At 43.6% G+C, this 23,164-nt stretch overlaps 1 protein-coding gene across 3 annotated transcripts in view; it reads left to right on the plus strand.

Moving 5' to 3' along the window:
* Window positions 1-14,906: 14,906 nt before the first annotated feature.
* The window catches only part of LOC132579690 (transmembrane protein 255A-like), a 32,262-nt gene continuing 24,004 nt past the window's right edge, over window positions 14,907-23,164 (plus strand). For 2 of the 3 annotated variants that reach the window (XM_060250227.1, XM_060250228.1), the window contains exons 1-2: window positions 14,907-14,980; window positions 20,466-20,608. In XM_060250227.1, the coding sequence (XP_060106210.1) occupies window positions 14,920-14,980; window positions 20,466-20,608 (204 nt within the window). In that variant the 5' untranslated portion in view covers window positions 14,907-14,919. The remainder of the gene's footprint in view (window positions 14,981-20,465; window positions 20,609-23,164) is intronic. The other variant, XM_060250229.1, reaches the window with a different exon arrangement.

Raw genomic sequence — 23,164 nt, forward strand, 5'->3', positions numbered from 1 at the left:
CTGCCTGGGGCAGTGATGCTCTGTATTCTTGCACTTGGGGGGCGCGGCACAGCGTAAGGGCTTCTAGCTCCACTGGTGGACCTATTGATGGCACTTGGGTTTATTGGCCACCGTGTGGCACAGAGTGATCAAAGGTTTTCTGAATTTGTTAATTTTACTATTCTGCTATTGGATTTTAACTTTGTTACCACTTTGCATTCCGAACCCCACCAGCTATAAGTGGCTCTGCTTAGTGTACCTCATTTCTCATCTGAAGAAGTGTGCACGCACACGAAAGTTTACGTTCTGAATAAAACTAAGTTGGTCTTAAAGGTGCAATCGACTCCTATTTTGTTCTACTACTTCAGACTAACGCGGCTGCCTATTTGGATCTATATTATGTGCTTATTTTTTAGTGCACTGATATAAATCTGTGCCAGGTTCACACTTGGATGCTCCAGTATAACTTGAAGATTTAACTTTCTTTCTTAAAGAGTCATACTTGGTTCCCATGCTGAGACCTCACCTGACTCTAGAGCCAGTGTTGCAGACCTCTTGCATAAGAAGTCAGAATCCGCCACATCATTTGGATAGTATGCACAAATACGTATGTAGTTCAGATGAAGCATTTTTTACGCCCTCCATTAAATCTGAGCATGAGGGCTTCTTATTTCACAAAGAAAAGAAAGTATCTGATTCATAGGCCTGGTTCACCAGTGCATATTCATCCTTTATTTGCATAGGTGAATGAGCCAGCTCTCATGGGAAGATCATTTCACCTTGTATTTCCTCCAGTGACTGCTTCTCACTGGAGTCAGCTCACACATTTAGCAGTGAGTCATCAAGTGATCAATCATGGTGAACAACAAGAAGAGCTGACCCTTTCAGAGATCCAGATCTCCTATAGTCACTAGCTGATATGACCTGAGCGAGGATGCATTCCTCCAGATATATGGTCATCATCAAAGCCCAACCACTGCATCCCAGTTGTTGCCCTTTGGTGTCAGAAGTAATTCTTCTTCATTCCTTTATGTGACCTCAGAATCCCTCCCCCTTCCTTAGAACAATAGAATCCTATGATTACCATGACCAGAGATGGAATGCTAACTAGCATGAAGTTTCTCCCACCATCATTTATTTTGATAACTGCAGGGCCATTTAGACATTACCACCCCTATGTGAGTCCTGTGAGAAAGCATTTTCTTGGTTGCCTTCCACAATGGGAATGGATCACAGTAAAAATGGGCTTTGCATTGTCCCAGTTTCATGTTGCTTATGCAAATTTGCATAGATACATCTCTGGAAGCAATAACATAACCAATAATAGGGTTTGTGCAATTAGCTGACACGCTGTTAGGCTGCATTCAAACTGTCCATGGACCTGGATGGGGGACGTTAGCTAAACCGTGCTAAGTTCCCATAGATATTATACAGGCATAAAAACATTTGCAACACAACTGTCTGGATGGAACACTTTTTTATAGGGATTGCTTGATTAAAATCAGACTAAAAGACTGGGATGGATGGATTAATTACTGGCATCAATGAACCAATTAATGCTTTCAGCATTAACTTTTTGTTTGTAACCAGCAACAAATTTCCAGCCAGCATTTTCTTATCTACAGCCAGGAAATCTAGCTCTGCATTCTGCATTATTGTACTTTCCTGACTATATTTTCTCAATTTCTTCCAACTCTTGGCAGAAGGGTGGCAAGGACAAACCATTAGCAAAGATATTTCAATTCTGCATATGAATCCACCATATCTAGTACAGTTGGGCATGAAAGGCAATTAGCTACCTTTGACTGTCTTTCCTTGTTGCTATCGGGGAGCACTTACTTACCAGCCTTGGCTTATAGTTCCCATGGTGGTCCTCAGCACTTCCAGAGGTGGCATTCATTTCCATGGCTTTGTACAAAATGCAGGGAAAGAATGGAATAATTAGTATAGATGAAGCCACATCTCAGGCTAACGGTGCACACAAATCTTTCCGCCACATCCGCCAACCCTGGAGAATTCTTGAACTGAACCCTCTTTTTGGAATAATCCCATAACTCCCATCAATCACATATTTATGGGAAGCAGAGTGAGAAGCGAAATCAAACACAAATGACCAAGAAGAGACCTCTTTCTTAGACTTCACCTCCAGCAGCAGGTGAAAAGTGTTCCTTTTTCGACGTTGCAAGGAAGAGGTAAGCTGTAAGCAGGAAGTCGGTAAGTGAATTGCTTTCATTAGGCAGATGAGATCATGCAATAGGAGTCCGGATAGGAATGAAGGCCCTCTTGAAAAGGAGAATCGTAGACTTGAACAATGCAGTCTACTTTAAGAGAAATGTCAGAAAAACAAGAGTCTCTCTTGGAAGAGAATCACTGTTATCTCTACCTGTGGGGGCTGGGGATCAGTTCATACTGTATTACAAAATAGCGAGACCTAAGCAAAGAGAGACAGAATATATGTGCCAATATGTCCCTGTCAGTCAGGGGGGTACCTTGTACAAATGCTTGCAAAATCTTTTTAGCAGTTGGGGGTTGCTATATTTATCACTTTTGAGTTCTGACAGGCCAGTGGTGGGATTCTGCAGTGTCAGTTTCCCAGCCATCTATAATTGCATGAGCTCTCTGAAGTTCACTGGACAATAGCCAAGCAGGACAGCTCACATTGAATGCCCCATGGCGCTGTTGAGCTGCTATCTAATGGATGTTCCATGACACAGATATGTGATGCACACATAACATCCACTCATTCACACATTTTGTCCCTGATGACATGGTGTGGTGTGGGGGCAAGGGGGGAATGAGACATCTGCTGAGGATGCAACTTGCATTGCCTTATATTTTTTTACTGTCCCAGTTCATGTGCTTTTAGCAGTAGACTGACCTGCAAGACATTTTGCAGCCAATACTGTTCCTCACATATCATGATGAGGCAAAACTGCAATATCTAATTTCCGCATGACAGGTTGATATTAAGGCACAGGAGTCAAGCCCCATCCCTGAATTTCCCAATGTCATTTTTAAACTCCCGGGTAGTATCATTACTCTTACACATTTGTGTAGATGACTGGGGAAGGCAATGGGATGTACAAAGTCTGCCAAGAAAACGTCATGATGTGACGTCACCCCATGGGTTGGTAACAACTCGGTGCTTGCACAGGGACTACCTCTACCTTTACTATTGTTACAAGAACTCTTACCACTTCTCCTTTTCCTTTTGGTATCAGCTGCTAGGGATCTTTTCCTCCCCCTGTATTCTTTGTTATCCAGCAATCACTTTTCTTCTCCCCCTCAACTGACTTGGAATTCTCTCTGTCTTCAAATCCCAGGCGTTTCATTGGCCTGCAGCTGTGATTCGCAGACTGTGAGTTGGGACCCAAACGTGGGACATATGGGTGTGTCCTGAGGCTAGAAGAGAGGAGGAGGAAGAGAATGAGCTGGGTGAGGAGACTGGGTGGCAAATCTGACCTTGCATACACATGTGTGAGATAGCTAAGAAATAATAGTCCTGTGTCAGAGTAATGCTATATGTTTATAAATATTAAACATGAAAAATATAAATGGGTTCAGTGTTACATGATGGGAGATTATTGCAGTTTATGGTAGGAAGGGAAGAAAGTAGTCCAGGGTTACTTTGCAAGAGGGTCCTGAGAACTAGAAGTGGATATCAAAAAGTACAGTAAGTTTAAAAGATGGTCCCACTTCAGAAAGTTTGAGTGTCAGTGACTTAGATAAATGCTAATCCAGCATCCTCTCAGATGGGTTGCATTTCAAATAAAATAGCCAGCCGGTAGTCCTTTTCTTTAGAAAGGAAATACTTCAAGCAGAATTGTTGCTCACTGATGCCCTGCATGATGCCTGTGAGTGCCTGCCAATGTATTCCCTGATTCCCACTTGCTTCGTCTTCAAAGCAAAGAGCCAATCCTGGCTTTCCTCCAGTTCAATGGTGCTTTTCAGAAGTGTCCCAAAGGCATCGGTTTTTTGTCTGCAGGGGGTACAGCTGCCTCTGTCATAGGAGGGACCTCCCAACATCTTGTGATTGAACCAAATGGCAAGTTATATTGTTGTGGCACCCAGTACCTGATTTCAAAACTCCAAAAAATGTCCACAGGTTCAATAAAGCTGAGGATCCCTGTCCTAACCTATTGTTCTGGAAGTATTAAATCTGTCTTTGACTTCCAGAGTTCAGTCAGAGCAGCACTGACCTGATTAACAAACCCTTAATGGGACATCATCATAGTTACTTTTATTTTGCTGTTTCACATCATCATCATCAGAAGAAGATACTAGATTTATACTCCACCCTTCACTTTGAATCTCAAGAGTCTCAGAGCGGCTCCCTCACAACAGACACCCTGTGAGGTGAGTGGGGCTGAGAGAACTCTCCCAGAAGCTGTCCTTTCAAAGACAGCTCTGTGAAAGCTATGGCTGACCCAAGGCCATTCCAGCAGGTGCAAGTGGAGGAGTGAGGAATCAAACACAGTTCTCCCAGATAAGAATCTGTGCACTTAACCACTACACCAAACTGGCTCTCTCATGGTATGGTGCCTGCCCTTAAACCTCCCACCATCATTGGTTCCAGAGGCATGGGAAAAACCAAAATGCTTTAGCTGTGCATACTGAAAAGCTTGGGAGACTCTCCAAAATTTCTGAAACAGAAGAAAAACATCAGTTGTTCTAAAACAGTTATGTCCACACTGTTTTTTATGGCACAGAAGCGCAGCATGTGAAAAAAAGAAGAAGAAAGAAATCATGCATGGCTCATATGAACCCAAGCTTGGAGAAGGCTGTTTCAGTGTGACTTACTGCTCTGGCCTCACCTCCTTCATCCTTCTTAACTAGCCCCCCATCTCAATATCAAATACAGGTGAATAATTCAATTACTACTGATGCAAAGACACAGCAGAATTACCTACTGTCAGTGGCTGCCCACTTTCTATATGCATGAATTAGTGCTCTGAGTTTGCATTAAGAGTGAAAAGAGCTTCCAATTTTTGTTCAGCAAAAATTTAAAAAATGTCTTCATCTATTAGCCTAACCTACCTCACAGAGTTGATAAAATGGAAGACAGAAGAATGATGTAAGCTTAGATCCCTACTGCAGATAAAGGAAGAAAACAGCTGTGGGAAAAGCCATTCTGAGAGGAGGGAAGTTAAGAAACTTTATCCTGGCTGTATTGAGAACTTCTTGCAGAACCAATCAAATCCTCAGTAGATCTTCCTGTATATCTGCCAAATACTCCAGACAATTTAACTAACTACTGGCCCAAATACCCTGCTACATTCTGCTTCGTTCCTGAAATACCACAATTAGAAAACCCTTCCCAGCAACACACTAATATTATGCCCCATATTAAAGCTTTGAATGAAGTATGATGCCCATAAATTATGCTTGCCACACTGGGATCAGAAGTGACATGCTGTCTTTGCTGCAGGATAGCAGTAATTTCTAAATTCTTTTTTTCTTATGTTGGTTCCAGGTCTGTTGTTCCTGTAAGTGGCTTCATGTTAGACTGCTTGGTGGTCCAGATTTCACTTCAATTTCTTCTTTAGTCTGCCCCCTTCTGGGAATGATTGCTCTTCCAACTAGATTCTTTATAATGATTGTAATGTGTTTGAATGATGGGCATTGTCACAACTTCTGTTTTAATTTGTGTGTAATGCTGCCACCAGGAATTTAATTCCAAACACTTTATTTAACATTCCCAACTGAATTTGTGCCCAAGCTCTAAAGCTTCTTCATTGGACTATGTGGCCTTGAGGATGAGACTCTCATAATTTAATATCATAGGACTCCAGGATAATATAGAACAGAATAAAACTTTATTTGTACAATAAGCTAATTGGTTTCAAGATGCTTATAGTTTAATTCTTCCGTGAATAATAGCTTCTGACTGAGGTGTCATTCTTTCACTTTACGCACTCCTCACTCTCAAAGCCTCCTTTCTCTTCTAAACTCAACTTTCTGACAGATTCTGTCTCTCACACTCCTATAATACTCTGACAATATTAGGCATATTATCTAACCCCTAATATGCCTTCTGAAGTATTCTACTTTTCTTCCCTAGAATCTTAATGCCTTTCACAGTACTAGCATGAGATTCTAATCAGAAGTCTGCTTCTCAGACTCTGTAGACCGCTGACTGACCACAACTAACTGCTAACTGCTTCCACACTGCTGAGAGTTAACTGGTGAGAGTTAACCACTCTCTCTCTTTCTGTACATATTTCTTAGCTCTGCCCATACTCTCAGTCACCAACCAATCACCTCACTCGCTCATTCCCCCTCTTTCGCCCCCCACCCTCTTTCACTATAGCAACTTACCAACAATTAAAAGAACACATATATATAAATTCAAATCATTACGGGACATCCACATAAATGAACACAGTTCAAATCAAATAATTGCAAGGTAACACTTCTGTAAAAAAATTAAGAGATTATAAGAACAGAACATGGAGGAAAGAAAAGTAGGAATTCATTTCACAGCTCACTGATTTCTGTGGAAAAGATGTACACTCCAATCCTATATTAATTCATACCCTACTTTTCTTCCCCAGTAGAACTCAGAGTGGCTTACAACATCATTTTCCCATTCCCCCCTATTGTTACAACAACAACTCTGTGAAGTAGGACAGGTTGAGATGGAGCTCTTTTCAGGGTTGCCCAGCTGCCAGCTTGCTTGGCAGAATAGGGGTTTGGAGCTGGATCTCTCTGATAGCCTAAATATTACACTATGCTCGCTCCCAGAGGAGACAAAATTAAATTCACGTTGTTTTCATGTCATGTTGGTCTGGGTGATATGAGAGAGAATCTTTGTCTGAGGGCCACTGATAGCTCTTGGGATCCCTGCTTGAGAAGAAAGACTCACTTTGTTGAGGAGGGCTTAGTTTCCACTAAATGTGCACAGGATTGCAACCTCAAGGACATGCTCTTCCATCAAAGTGCTTAACATATTTTAGTGGAGAGAAACATTCATCTCAGTTACATTAACGTGCTTCCAATTTTTATTCAGCAATAAAATAAAAAGTACCTCAGCTATTGCAAGCTATGTTCCTGGAATCCAGCCAATTACAAAAATGCCCCAGTACTCCTTGATCATAGGAATCAACTCAGTGGAAGATTTTCATAGTTCTGGCTAAATACCACTAATATCAACAGTAAATATGAGACAGTTTTTCATGCAACAATAAATGTGTCTATCACTATGTTACTTACACGCTAGATTGTTTTAAGGCAGGAGTGAACCCTCAAGTCCCTTTTTGGATCTTCATGTATTTTTTTTGCTTTCAATATGCAGTTTATGGTGACCCTGTAGGGTTTTCAAGACAAGAGACATTCAGAGGTAGTTTGCCATTGCCTGCCTCTGCACAGAGACCCTAGTATTCCTTGGTGGTCTCCCATCCAAATACTAACCAGGGCCAACCCTACTTAGCATCCAAGCTCTGATGAGATCAGGCTAGCTTGGGCTATCCAGTACTAATAATAACAAGACTATCTCAGCCAAAGGCTGAGCACATCTCACAGAGGTCTGAGAGGAGCAGAGCAGCTCTGATAGCTGAGACAGCTGGAGAAATTGCTGAGAATTTCTGAGTTTTGAAGGACTTCATTCTAAGGTTTGTGGGGCTGCCTAAAATTCTAAGGTGTGATAGCTGGGGAACTGCTCTTTGTTTGGTTGACTGCTCTTTGTTTGGTTGACTGGCCTAAGGGTGAAAGAGATTAAGAGTGATTGCTGCTGATTGCTGAGGAGTGCCTCTACTCCACCCTCTTTGCATTTTAAGCTGCGCCTTGCCAAAGGCTGAGCACATCTCACAGAGGTCTGAGAGGAGCAGAGCAGCTCTGATAGCTGAGACAGCTGGAGAAATTGCTGAGAATTTCTGAGTTTTGAAGGACTTCATTCTAAGGTTTGTGGGGCTGCCTAAAATTCTAAGGTGTGATAGCTGGGGAACTGCTCTTTGTTTGGTTGACTGCTCTTTGTTTGGTTGACTGGCCTAAGGGTGAAAGAGATTAAGAGTGATTGCTGCTGATTGCTGAGGAGTGCCTCTACTCCACCCTCTTTGCATTTTAAGCTGCGCCTTGCCAAAGAGCGAGAGCTAAAGGGCTCTTGGCCTGTGGCTCTTCGCCTAGGGGCTCTCTAAGGGCCAGGAACCCAGATCCCTGATTTCCTTGTTCTCCAAATAAGGTAAGTTCCCAATAAGGTAAGTTGAGGTAAGGTAAGTTGACCCTCCAGAAGGGGAGCCACTTAAACAAACAGCATTTAAAGAGGACTGTATATTTTAATATATATATATCATGAAGATAGAATGCCAGCAGGGGGTTGGGGGCTTTCCAGTGTTTTGCACTGAGTGTCACATGTATGACTATCTGCCCAAAGGACAGAAGTCTTGGGTGTGTGCTCGATGCAAGGAGCTCCTGGTCCTCAGGGAACGAGTTCGTACCCTTGAGGCCGAGGTGACTGCCCTGGAGAAGCAGAGACGGTCAGTTAGGCACTTGGGGAAGACTCTTAGGGGCGTATTAGTTGAGCCCCACTCTGAATATAGCAGCCCCGTTGCTGCCAGGGAGCGAGAGGGTCGAGAGGGAACAGGGCACCGTGCTGAGGACAAGGGGAATGCGCCCTCAGAAGGGACCTCTTCTTCGGTTGGTGAGCGGGAATCCTTTCGCGCCAAGGAACCATCCCTGAGCAGGGGGAGAGGGGGGGGGTTGGTAGTTGGTGATTCGATCCTAAGGCAAGTAGACAGCTGGGTGGCAAAACCGCGTACTGACCGTATGGTGACTTGCCTGCCTGGTGCGAAGGTAGCGGACATTACGCGTGTAGTAGATAGACTGATAGACAGTGCTGGGGAGGAGCCTGTGGTCGTGGTGCATGTTGGCACCAACGATGTGGGGAAATGCAGTCATGAGGTCCTGGAGGAAAAATTTAGGCTGCTAGGCGGGAGACTTAAGGCCAGGACCTCCAAGGTAGCCTTCTCGGAAGTGCTACCTGTTCCACGTGCAGGGCAGGAGAGACAGGTACAAATTAGAAGTCTCAATGTGTGGATGAGACGATGGTGTAAGGAGGAAGGGTTTAAGTTTGTTAGGCACTGGGATGCTTTCTGGAACAAGCGGGAGCTGTACAAAAGAGATGGTCTCCACTTGTCCCCGGATGGAACCAGGCTGCTGGCGCTTAAAATCAAAAAGGTGGCAGAGCAGTTTTTAAACTAAATCTTGGGGGAAAGCCGACAGGAGATGAAATGTCTCTGGTTCGGGAGGACTCGTCTCAAAGAGATGAAGGGTTAGCTGCTATTTTTCTACCGGGTAACGGACCAGAGTTGTCCACTGTGAAGGCGACAAACAATACGGACTGTCTGCCAGAGTCTCGAGGTGGCAGGAGGAAGGTGGCGGGCCTAGCTCGCCTGGGAAATTATAGATGTTTGTATGCAAATGCTAGAAGTGTTCAAAGTAAAATTGGTGAATTGGAATGTTTAGTGTTGGGAGAAAACATAGACATTGTGGGAATTTCAGAAACTTGGTGGAATGAGGAGAATCAGTGGGACACGGTGATTCCTGGATATAAGCTATATCGGAAGGATAGGGAGGGAAGGGTTGGAGGTGGGGTGGCTCTGTATGTCAGAGAGGATATACGGTCCAGTAAGACTGAGGTCAGAGAATTAGATTCACTTTTAGAAATGCTTTGGGTTGAAATAGAGGGCCCAAAAGGAAATTTAACTATGGGAATTTGTTATCGCCCACCAAATCAAAAGAGAGAGGACGATTATAATATGATGGAAGGCTTAAAGATAGCGGCTAAACGTAAAAACTGTGTCGTAATAGGTGATTTTAACTACCCGCAGATTGATTGGGTCAATATGTGTTCTGGTCGAGAGAAAGAGATTGAGTTTCTTGATGCTCTCAATGACTGTGCTATGGAGCAGATGGTCTCAGAACCTACCAGGGGTGGGGTGATCCTGGATTTGGTCCTAAGTAATGCCCAAGACTTGGTGAGAGATGTAAAAGTGATTGCGCCGCTTGGGAGCAGTGACCATAATGTTATTGATTTCACCGTTTGTATAAATAGGGAGTTGTCCAAAAAGACCGCCACAACCACGTTTAACTTTAAAAGGGGTAAATACACTGAGATGAGGAGGCATGTGAGGAGGAAACTGAAAGGAAAGGTACATATGGTCAAAACCCTTGGGGAAGCTTGGACGCTATTTAAAACTATAATCCTAGAAGCTCAGATAAAATACATACCACAAGTTAGGAAAGGCACAAACAGGCATAAGAAAAGGCCTGCGTGGTTAACAAACAAAGTAATGGAAGCTGTAAAAGGTAAGAAGGACTCCTTTAAGCGGTGGAAAACCACTCCAAGTGAGATTAGTAAAAGGGAACACAGGCTGTGGCAAATCAAATGCAAGACTGTGATCAGGCAGGCAAAAAGGGACTATGAGGAGCATATTGCAAAAAACATAAAGACCAACAATAAAAATTTCTTCAAATATATTAGAAGTAGGAAACCAGCCAGGAAGGCAGTGGGGCCCTTGGATGACCATGGGGTAAAAGGATTACTGAAGGAGGATAGGGAAATGGCTGAGAAGCTAAATGAATTTTTTGCCTCCATCTTCACTGTGGAAGACGAGAACTTTTTGCCCGCCCCAGAACCACTAATTTTGGAAGGGGTGTTGAAAGACCTGAGTCAGATTGAGGTGACAAAAGAGGAGGTCCTACAACTGATAGACAAATTAAAAACTAATAAGTCACCGGGTCCGGATGGCATACATCCGAGAGTTCTGAAAGAACTCAAAGTTGAACTTGTGGATCTTCTAACAAAAATCTGTAATCTTTCATTGAAATCTGCCTCCGTTCCTGAGGACTGGAAGGTAGCAAATGTCACCCCCATCTTTAAAAAGGGTTCCAGAGGAGATCCGGGAAATTACAGGCCAGTCAGTCTGACTTCAATACCGGGAAAGTTGGTAGAAACCATTATCAAGGACAGAATGAGTAGGCACATTGATGAACACGGGTTATTGAGGAAGACTCAGCATGGGTTCTGCAAGGGAAGATCTTGCCTCACTAACCTGTTACATTTCTTTGAGGGGGTGAACAAACATGTGGACAAAGGCGACCCGATAGATGTTGTTTACCTTGACTTCCAGAAAGCTTTTGATAAAGTTCCTCATCAAAGGCTCCTTAGAAAACTTGAGAGTCATGGAGTAAAAGGACAGGTCCTCTTGTGGATCAAAAACTGGCTTAGTAATAGGAAGCAGAGAGTCAGTATAAATGGGCAGTCTTCGCAGTGGAGGACGGTAAGCAGTGGGGTGCCGCAGGGCTCGGTACTGGGTCCCATGCTCTTTAACTTGTTCATAAATGATTTAGAGTTGGGAGTGAGCAGTGAAGTGGCCAAGTTTGCGGATGACACTAAATTGTTCAGGGTGGTGAGAACCAGAGAGGATTGTGAGGAACTCCAAAGGGATCTGTTGAGGCTGGGTGAGTGGGCGTCAACGTGGCAGATGCAGTTCAATGTGGCCAAGTGCAAAGTAATGCACATTGGGGCCAAGAATCCCAGCTACAAATACAAGTTGATGGGGTGTGAACTGGCAGAGACTGACCAAGAGAGAGATCTTGGGGTCGTGGTAGATAACTCACTGAAAATGTCAAGACAGTGTGCGTCTGCAATAAAAAAGGCCAACGCCATGCTGGGAATTATTAGGAAGGGAACTGAAAACAAATCAGCCAGTATCATAATGCCACTGTATAAATCGATGGTGCGGTCTCATTTGGAGTACTGTGTGCAGTTCTGATCGCCGCACCTCAAAAAGGATATTATAGCATTGGAGAAAGTCCAGAGAAGGGCAACTAGAATGATTAAAGGGCTGGAGCACTTTCCCTATGAAGAAAGGTTGAAACGCTTGGGACTCTTTAGCTTGGAGAAACGTCGACTGCGGGGTGACATGATAGAGGTTTACAAGATAATGCATGGGATGGAGAAAATAGAGAAAGAAGTACTTTTCTCCCTTTCTCACAATACAAGAACTCGTGGGCATTCGATGAAATTGCTGAGCAGAAAGGTTAAAACGGATAAAAGGAAGTACTTCTTCACCCAAAGGGAATAACATGTGGAATTCACTGCCACAGGAGGTGGTGGCAGCCACAAGTATAGCCACCTTCAAGAGGGGTTTAGATAAAAATATGGAGCACAGGTCCATCAGTGGCTATTAGCCACAGTGTATGTGTATATATAAAATTTTTTGCCACTGTGTGACACAGAGTGTTGGACTTGATGGGCCGTTGGCCTGATCCAACATGGCTTCTCTTATGTTCTTATGTTATCTCTGATCATGAGCCCAGTACATTTTCTTCATGAACACAGCCCACCTTTGCACAGCTAGGATGAGAAAGAATGGGCTTGAGTTGAGGAGCATCTCTCCTTTTAGAAATTAATCACAGACGAACAGTGTTTCAGATGTGTTGTTAATTTCTGTGTTAGTCAGTTTTGCCTGTATGACTTAAGAGCTCCAAAGCCCAAACTAAGGACCGTTTTTGTAATATTAAGGCTGAATTTTATGTTAATTGAAAAAATGTAGAAGGGGGGGGGGAAGGAAACCAATTTATTTCAGCTCCTAGAGTATTTACAGTTCACAGACTTAGAGCAGCCAATGATCCTATATACAGCAGGACTGGAAATTTACAATTGTATTATTGCTTTGCTTTATACTCAGGCCAGGATTCTTTTGGCACAGAGATGGAAACTTCAGGAAATTCCCACAAGAATGGACTTGGTGGGAAAAATTCTTGAAACAGCCGAGTTGGACTACTTATCCCAGCTGTTGGCTGGGAAATCTAAGGAAGAAACAAGAAAACATTTGTTGAAATTCTATACTTAGTTAGATACTCAAGACTCTTAAGATTCTCTGATGTGAACTTATATCTCCTTTCTCCTGTACTTTGTGCTATAAGGTTGCTTTTGTTGAAAATGTCAAATTAAACAGATATCTTAACAAGATTTACAATACAAAATACCAAAATGTTGATGATGTAAAGCTAAAAGATAATAATAATAATAATAATAATAATAATAATAATAATAATAATAATAATAATAATAATAATAATAATAATAATAATAATAATAATAATAATAATAATATGTGACAATTTATGTATTTTAAGAAAGTATAGTAGATGCAGATTTGTATTTCATGAAAGTGCTTTATATGCAGACTAAGATTGATGTGTAACTTAAATTTCTTATCCTCCTTTACCCCTTATCCCCCATTTCTAGAAAACTAATAAAACCCTTTAAAACTGATTTATACTCGGTCTTTCTCCCCAGTGGAGACCCAAAGTGAATGAAGCTTGCTGTGCCATCCTAGACAGAGTTACATCCTTCTAAGAACACTGAACTGTGTGAGGGTGTGGCTCTGCTTAGGATGCTGCTGGTGATACCCTCAGCTGCAGAACATACAGAATGAACTTAGTAATGTATAGCCAGTTTTGTGATGTTGCTTATGAAACTTTTAAATACTTAATATTGATGCATCCCTTCTTCATTGAAGGACTCTGATTCATTGCTGGCATCGGGTTTCAGCTGGGCATTCGGCAATGTCATTTTATGCTGCAGTTTGCTTTGCTCCTTTTGCTTAACGTGGCAACTTAATTTTAATATTTTATTGTTATATTGATTGACAGGCTCAGTGCCTTGAACAAACAGAAAGGGGGAATATAAATAACCAAAGAAACAAATCTAAGGGAGCAAATATTTGTTGACTTGATTGGCACATTTATAAAGCTTGATTAATTTGGGGGGGGGGGGTGCAGTTTAAGTAGATCTGAAATGTAAAAGCGTTCCTCTATGATGTTGAGGATATTTTGGTTCAGGTGCATTAAATGCAATATTAAATATCAAAGACCAATTAAAAGTGGCCCCTTCTTTTTGCAGAGAAAACTCCGCAGGAAGGGCTTTGTTAGTCCACAGCAGCAAATTCAAACAGGAGTTCACTGGCACTTGACAGTCCTGTTCCAAAATTAGTTTTTGTTGGTCAGAGGTCACCTCATCAGATGCAGGTTGCATCAAGCATAGCAGCTAGAGTCATAAATTCATGCTAGTTATTAGAGCTGGACACTATATGCTACATGGAAGTTTATGCTGGAATAAATTTTGTTCACCTCAACGATGTCAGTGCACTCTTGCTTTATTTTCCAACAGACAGTAGTAGTGTCTTCATTAAATTGCACATCAACTTTGAATCCTTCAAGAATTTATCCAAAAAGGAACCTATACCTGTGACTGGACCTCTAGAGAAGTTTAGTGAATCCATCATTCATTAATCGATTGATGGGTGGGAAAGGCTGGTGATCAAACAAGACCGACTACACATCAATCCACGTTGCCTGTGTTTGGGGACTAATTTTCGAGTCAGTCAACATGGGGGCTCTATAATAATAATAATAATAAATTTTATTTGTACCCCGCCTAGGCAGGCTCAGGGCGGCTAACAACATTTCGTACATATACAATAATAAATAAAAACATTAGATTTAACAGTAAGAACTTTAAACATTATTTAAATAATAATTGAGTAGGTTGGCAACTCCGAATCCAGAGCTCACGGCTTCTCATGCTTGCCTAATGCTACTCGGGAATTCCCTTTCCAAGGGATCGGCGCCAGCAGGAATAAGTATATGCAGGCAGTAACCCACCGGAGCGGGTGTTTGGCCAAGTGCGCCCTGCTGGCTGCGCAAAAGCGTGGGAAGGCAGGAAGCCCCTCTCCCTCCCCGCCAGTGTTTTGGAGGGAGCTGCGCCCTCTCCGGCTTGCGCAAGCGTCGACGGCCGCCTCTAGTTGCTGCCCGCCCGGAGCCCGCGCCTGGGGCAGAGCGGGCGGATGTGCCCCGGTCGGTAGGCGCCGCGAAGCCCCCTTCCCTTCACAGGCCCGCCGGCACCCGGGAGGAGCCGCCCGCCAGCCAGCCACCATGCGTCAGGCCTTGACTCAGCCGCGTCCCAGCGCCATCCCCCTCTCCTCCGACTCCATGGGTGAGTGAGTGGCGGCGGCGTCCTCTCGGCTCTTGCCTGGCGAGCGAGGGGGAGAACTGGAGGCGGGCTGGGCGCGGGCAGAGCGACGGGCTCCGGGGGCGCTTGGGCGCGGGGGAGAACGGCAGGTGCGCCGCGGAGACTCCTTGGATGGCTTTTGGCTTCGCTTGGCGAGGAAGGCAAGAAGAATCCCCTTCGGATTCCGTTGCAGGGATCGCCCTTGACCCAGCTCGCTCGCTCGGGCTTTTGCTCGCGCTGGTAGACAGGCTGCCGCTGCCCCTTGCCCTGGACCCTTGCTGCCAGCCCGGCCTCCTTTCTGCAGAGTGGCCGCTTGCAGCAAGAGGGCAGCCGGTTGAAAGGGTGGGAGCGCCCGAGTGCCTTCTGCGTAGCTGAGCTGGGGGACTCCTAGAACCGAAAGAGGCGGCTGGAGAGGGCCTCGGTTTTCATTTCAAGCCTCTTCACATCTCCCTGCCATTCGCCTCCGCTGGGCCTCCTCGGGAGTAAACCCCAGGAGATGGGCTCTCTTCACTAAGAAGCACATTTAGAACTGCTGCTATTAAACAGTGCTATTGTCCGTATGGGATGCTGCTGCTTTGATTAATCCGAAGTCCCTCCAGTCTTAACTTAAAAAAAAAAATGCAACCTAATCTTAACCCTGTTTAATTGGGTGGAGAAGGTCTTTTCACTTTGAAAGGGATTTGCTTCTAAGGATGCATGCTTAAGATGGCAGCCTTAAGGAATTTTGTCATGATGGATACAGTAGGCTGTAGAAATATTGGCCTAGCCTGCATGTCTCTAGAGTTTAAAAGAATTGGGCAGAGATGGATTATCCAAGACGGGCTGAAGATGTTGCAAAAGAAAACTGAAAACACAAACACTTTTCTCACACATACTAGTGCATCAAATAGGCTGTGTCATCGATTCCAAAAGTTGGTCAGTTCTTAGTGTTTCCTGCTGGCTGTGTTATAGCAGGTTTCTTTCTTTTCTTTTCTTTAATGAAAAGGACTCAGATTTGACCATGTTCTGCCTCCTCTTCCCCCCTCCCAAAAAAAGAAGAGTTGAATGAACTTCTACTTGCCTCTGGTTTCCTTCTATCATGGGAGCTTGTGATGAAGTGCTTAGGTGTGTGCATCCATTCACTTTCTCAGAGAACAGTTACGAATTCCCTCAGTAACTTCAGCAGTGAAGTACCCCTCATGTGTTCTGTCCATTGAGGTGGGTGATAAATTACTAAACAAGGTACTGAGCCATATGGCCTCATCCAGCAAGAATGTTTTTATATTCAAATGAAATACAAGTTCTTTTGGGGGTAAATTTTGAAACTTGGGATGTGCCATCCTTATTGCAGCTATGCGCAACTTAGATGCTTTTGGATAAGCCTTCTGAAGCATCTCTGACTTATTTGCAGGTTTGCTTTAATATAGTTCAGTTTTCAAGAGACAAAGCTGGGCAGAAGACTTGTGCATTCACTGTGCTTTCCAGTAAGAGAGAGTGCTGAACTGCTTGCTCGTGTTCTTGATTGGAAAGGATGTAGCTGAGGAGAGGCAGTTTAAAAGTCTTTGTGACACTAGTACAGCGCTGCAAAACTTGTGACCTACCAAGATAAATGGCACCCACTAGCCATGCTTGGGGTCCTCAGGATGGATCCTACCCCTCCTCTGAGCAAAGTTTATTTCTTTATTAAAATATTTATACCCCACCTTTCCTTTTGACTGAAGCTTTCCTCCAATTGAAGGAGAAAGAGCCATGCTGGAAGAACAACCAGTTAAGCTGGGGTGAGGCTACTTGGAAGATGGTTGGATCATGACCTTGTAGACAATCCTGTTTTGGTTGCTCTACTTAGACAGCACAGAGACACTTACAGGCAGGACATATTGGTTTAAAGCACTGGTTTAAACTGTGGTTTAAGTTGCCACTCAGATAGACTGCATTGCTTTCAATGGGGCTCCCTTCCCAGTTAGAAAATGTTCCTTAGGATTTCATGGCTATAATGTCCCAAGTGCCAAAGCAGGGAGGAGGTGGGTGATGTTCCGCTTCAGGTGCTGCTGCTTGAATGTCTCTTGCCCTACAGAATTCACAGTGAATTACACCCTTCTAAACACGTAGTCTCTAATGGATTTAGGAGAGTGTAATTTTACATAGGACAGCACTGCTATATATGGCAGCAAGTATGAAAGGAACGATTTCCTTTTGGCTTTCTCTGTTCATGCATAAGGATACTTTCTCTGTTCATGCACTAAGGACACGTGCAGCCTGGGCTGCGGAATCTGCACTGGCTGCCGGTTGTGTATCGTGTTCGCTATAAGGTGCTGGTTATTACCTTTAAAGCCCTATATGGCCGAGGACCTGCCTACCTTAGGGACCGCCTCTCCCCATATGTTCCCCAGAGAGCACTGAGATCCAGTTCCCAAAACCTTTTTAAAATCCCTGGACCAAGAGAGGCTAGACTGAAAACAACGAGGGAGCAAGCCTTCTCAACAATGGCCCCCCGATGGTGGAATCAACTTCCAGAGGTTGTGCGAGCCCTGCGGGACCTGAATCAGTTCCGCAGGGCTTGCAAAACCACCCTCTTTCAGCTCGCTTTCAAGATAGAACCCGGCTAAATTGACTTTTAGCCATCTTATATATGACTGTGAATTGTAGCACCTTAATTATTAATACATAACAGCTGTTTTATCTAATTTTAACCTAATTTACAACTGTAAATTAATTGTATTTTAATTTGTCTTATTGTATTGCTTGTATTTTACTGAAATCATGGTTGTTCCATGTCTGTGAGCCGCCCTGAGCCTGCCTTTGGTGGGGGAGGGCGGGATACAAAAATAAATTTATTATTATTATTATTATTATTATTATTATTATTATTATTATTATTATTAAGCTAGATAAGTTTCTTTCAGACTGAATTCCCTAAACTTTCCAGAAACAAAGGCAAGTAACTGCTGGGCAAAATTGCATTTCTTCATGCCCATGTTCTTTGGATGATGGTTTAAGTATTCATACATGGCCTGTTGTGTCATATTTATGATGCTTGACTTCAGAAGTCCCAAGGTATGGATACAGGGAATAAGATGTACTATAGCCTTGCAGATCAACAGATCTGGGTCTGGTCAGTCCTTGGATGAGAGAGCTTCCAGGAATTCTGTGTAAGTTCCTTTCACTCCATGAAAGAAAAGTGGGGAAGAAAGGAGGAATATAAATACAATAAATATAAATTTAATGTCAGATGATACTGCTTCTGGTTTATTGTATTACACTGTCAAAGCTTACTTTTTCTCAGTGTGTTCTTTGGAGGACCAAGACAAAAGTCTCCCACCTCACTGAACCAGGGGGCACTTTTGGAATCTAGAGACCAGGTAGATGGCACCACAACAGAATGGCTGCGTGTGAGGGAAACTGCGAACTGTTAAACAAAATGTTCCACACAATATTCCAGGCAAAGCATTATCCTATGATGGAGGCACTTTCTCAAATGGGTGACCCAAACAGACATAATAGTGTTGCCTCCTGGGCTGAAGCACCTCTTGTTCCAATGAGGTATGGTAGAGGAAAGCCAGGATTAGTTCTTTATATGACTGCCAGGAAATGCTTTGGTGGGCAGCATAACATAATAGAATCATAGAGCTGGAAGGGACCTCTAGGGTCACCTAGTCCAACCCCCTGCACAGTGGAGGATATTCATAAATACCTCTCCCCCCACCACACACAGTGACACCTGCTTCATACCCAGAAAATTGGGGGAGGGGACTCCAGGATCCAGTATGATATAGTGGTTAAGTGCGAGGACTCTTGTCTGGGAAACCGGGTTTGATTCCCCACTCCTCCACTTGCAGCTGCTGGAATGGCCTTGGGTCAACCATAGCTCTTGTAGGAGTTGTCCTTGAAAGGGCAGCTGCTGTAAGAGCTCTCTCAGCCCCACCTACCTCACAGGTTGTTTGTTGGTGGGGGGAGGTAAAGGAGATTGTGACCGCTCTGAGATTCAGAGTATAGCAGGATATAAATCCAATATCATCATCATCCCTGGCCAAACTGGCCTGGAGAAAAATTGCTGACTGATCTCAAAGTGGGGAACAGCATTTTCCTGGGTGTGTAAAAAAAGGCCATGAGAACTAAGCACTGATGCAACCCTTCCTGCCCTCCTCATGATCTGCCTGAGTCCACAGAATCAGCATTGCTGTCAGATGGCCATCAAGCCTTTGTTTAAAAAAATCCAGTGAAGGAGAGACCCCCACCTCCTGAGGCTCCTTTATGGTGGGGATCACAGTGTTAAAGAGTCTGCACATACAATCTCTTAAAATGTGTCTGTGTTAAATATGGATTTCATTTTAAACCAGCCTATTTTAAAGAGCTGGTTCAAATAACTGGACTGAATATTTTGATTCGGCTACTTTGGGTGCTCTGTTAAACTCTTGGAATTTCCTTGGTTGCAGAAGGCTGGACCACAAGGCCAGATTTGACTCAATCTGATTCAGAAGGCTTGATCTTCCCACCACCTGTGCATTAATTAGCTAGATATAATTGAAGGATCTTCACAGGACACTATTGTCTCCTTTTGCTTTCCCTCTACACGCACACAGCATTATCTGGCAAAAAAGTTCATAAGCCAAAACTGATGGCTGCAGCTATAGTGCAAGTGCAAAGAAGTGGAGTGGGGGAGAGAAAGATGTCTCAATCGGTGCTAATGAACAGTGGCTGATTGGCCAGTTGCCCTTACTGGTATCTGCAGCATGACTTCTACTGAGGGTGACCAACTGGTTGGCAACAGAATGCTTTACTCACTGCTAGTGACTGAGGCATCAACAGCTGCCTTCCAATGCTTTCTGCTAAGGGTGGGAGTTGCCCGTGCCCCCTTGATGGTGGTTCTGCCCAGCAAACTGATGCAGTGCTGACTGATGTTACACTCAAGTAAAAGCGGGGGGAGTAGATTTATCAGCAGGAAGCATGAGAAGTTTAGCCATTGCAGCAGCCTGCCCACAGTTAGTGCGTTGGAAAACTCTCCAGTTTTCCGCCTTGCATGCAACTGACATTGTCAGGCATACACTCAGCAGGCCACAATCATAAGGTCTGCAGGCTCTGATTAGCTTGTTTAGGTCACAAATTCTGCAGACCTATTCTAGGAGGATTTTTTTATTATTGTGAAATTTTTAGGGATGCTTCTTAGGTTCCATAGCTTGTCTGTTGAGGCTGAATGGACACTGCATGAGAGCATAGCCATGTTCTTATGTGGCTACTCTTTGTTTCAGTAGGGTTTGTGCAAGCGAACGTCCTGAGGCATTGCATCATTAGGCAGCAAATCCACAGTCCGTGAAAATCAGCAGTGCAATGGCAAAGCACAGCTCTTGCCTTTGTATTAGAATTTAAGTGTTAAAGTGAGCCATCTTGTATGACCTGAACAGAGAAACCAGACAAGCCAAGAAAGCATGGGAGTGGGTAAGCTGTGCATCTCCATGCTGATGGAATTAGCCAATTCTTGTATGTGTGTTTCTAGGGTCTTTCAATAGAAGAAAAAGAAATTCCCTCTACGTAACGGTGACTCTTCTCATTGTGTCTGTATTAATTCTTACGGTTGGTCTTGCTGCTACTACAAGAACCCAAAATGTGACTGTTGGAGGTTATTACTCGGGGGTTATTGTAAGTATAGAACACCTAGGTAGGTCTAGAAGCTTTGTTGCCTGTGAAGTCACAGCAAACTTTCCAAAAGGATGAGCATGTCTTTTAATTGTCTATGTCTGTTCATTTGCATCTGCTTGTGTTGAATGTTCTGTTTTCTTAGACACACACCCATTCACACTTCTGTGTTCATTGCTTACTGTCTCCAGTACAATGACTTAGATACGTGAAGTGAAGGGACTGTCACCTATGTAACATCTTGGCTGGAACATCAGTATCTCCTTGGATCACCTCAAAAGCCATGCCTTTCAGTGGAGTCAGTTCACTTGCAGTTTGTGTGGGGCTGGTTCACAGGAATATGGACATTTCTGAGTTTTCCACACTTGGGGAGTGTACCCAGGATGATGAGGGGTGTCTGAATGGACTCCACTGGTACGCTTAAGCTGAAGTGGACATTCTTTGTGTGGTGTTAAATCTGTGATGGTTCATTTACACACTCAAGTGACCACTGAATGAGGCCATCATCCAGTTATGAACTTTCATGTATGAACTGACCTACCAACTGTATTTCTCCCATGCTCCACTTGCCTTGTTGTTGTTTTCATCACCATATGCTAGAGAAGTGGATTCATCAGAATGCAGAAGGAGGGTGGGATTTTCCTCTTACAGGACTGATCCTGGCAGATTTAAGCCCCAGTCCTTTACCATCCCAGGATGTTCTAACCCAACTAAAGGAAATCTACTCTAGCTGGAAATCAATGGGATCCTCCTAAAATGTCCTGGCTTGGAAACTTGCCGCTGAACCAGCAGTGCAACAAAATGTCATGACAGGGATATCTCTTTTGAGTCAGCAGTCATTCACACCTGCATGTAGATCACTCAGTTTACCCAGTGTTTGATCATTTTCTGTGTGACCTGTCTGAGTCCACAGGGGGCAAAGTAAAAAATTGCATCTACATTAATTAACCTGTGATGGCCTATTCATACATGCAACCCATCATCACTGAATTCTACAGCTGATGAGCAGTGAATGTATATGCGTCAGTCAGACCTATGCTGACACAATGAGTAGCACAGAATATGAAAAGCCGCCCTAAATTGTATTACAATAACAGACACTTGACTTGGTTCCTGTGTGCATCTACTGCACTTGATTCCTCTGCCCCGCTTACAGCATACTGGATGGCAACATTTGCACTGAATCCATGAAGAGCATTGTGGTTGAGGTGACATGAGACCATAGAAATGTTCTGTCCGTATCTGTCATATCTATGATTTCTGCAGCTATCTACCCATGATGTGGCAAGCATCAGGTGATGTCCCAGCATGTATATGCTGCTTAGCTGCTAAACTTGTAGTACGATCACTGGGTCTTCATGCCAGCTCCTTTTGTTTAAGTGAAGTGACCAAAAACACACAGTGACTTGAGAAAGCTTTGTGCATGTGAGAAGATACCAATCCATTGCTGGGCTGTCTTGCGTATACTTGGACTAGCTGGGTTTTCACATCTTGTGGATTCTCTATATCCCTCATAGATGCGCTGTACTCTCCTTGCAATAGAGATATGCTTTGCAGCAAATATTTCCATTCTGGTATTATCAGGTCAAAATGATTTTGCTGCCATTCTTCAGGGCCACAGAGGAAACTCCCCAAAACATCTCTGTTCAATTCTCAGTAAAAAGGAAGGGCGAGCCCAACATTTGCTCCTCAAATATCAGTGTGTGCAGTCCTGATCCCAGGCTGCAACAGGTAGCATATAGGGCAGCACTTGGTAGCTCAAATAATTTTAGATTCATTTGATCCATTACAATTTCTTAACAAGATGTGAGATTCTGGACAGTACATTCTGAGTGACAGAAAGATATCTTTGGTAGAGTATGTTCCTTATTTTAGCATGTTTTGACTAGCTTAAGGGTCAGTTCTCTGTTATGAACTGTCTCCGTTGAGGAGTGTTGTGTTTAAGTGCCAAGAAAAGCTCAGTCTTCAGACAGTGGCCTATTCTATCAGTGGAATAGTTTTCTAAGATGTGAACAGGCATTATGAACCAGGCTTGGAAGCAGTCATTCTCAACTGAGTAGGAGACCTGGGGTGTCATATGGTTTTCTGCTTTTCTTCATTGTGATCCTAGGAGGTAAGTTAGACAAATAAATTCCACACTTAGAACTTGCCTCTCTTCTGTTGGCGGCTCTTTTTCCTGGATTCTTCATTAGCATCCCTGGAGCAGGGCTGTGTGTTCCCTGTTTTCTCCCTGCCCTACACAAACTTGAGAGCTGAGAACGAGACCAGGACAAAGGCTAATGCGGAATCAGTCTGAGTGACTAGTCACCTGGTGAACTTCACAGCCAAGTAGGGATTTGAACCAGAGCTGTCCTAGTCCTCCATTCTAACTATTGCACCACACGGTGTCTGCATGTGTCCGGGGAATTCTGCTGTTTGTCATGATTATTTCTCTTCTTGAGAATCATTTAGATAATTCATTTTTAGTAGCAAATGATTCTCAAAGTGAAGAACAAGGCTTAAAACAAAATGCAACATAAAAGGCCATAAATTCAGTCCACATAAAAGAGAGGAAATGAA

This window comes from Heteronotia binoei, chromosome 11 (assembly GCF_032191835.1).
Source record: "Heteronotia binoei isolate CCM8104 ecotype False Entrance Well chromosome 11, APGP_CSIRO_Hbin_v1, whole genome shotgun sequence".
In the NCBI taxonomy this organism is placed as follows: domain Eukaryota; kingdom Metazoa; phylum Chordata; class Lepidosauria; order Squamata; family Gekkonidae; genus Heteronotia; species Heteronotia binoei.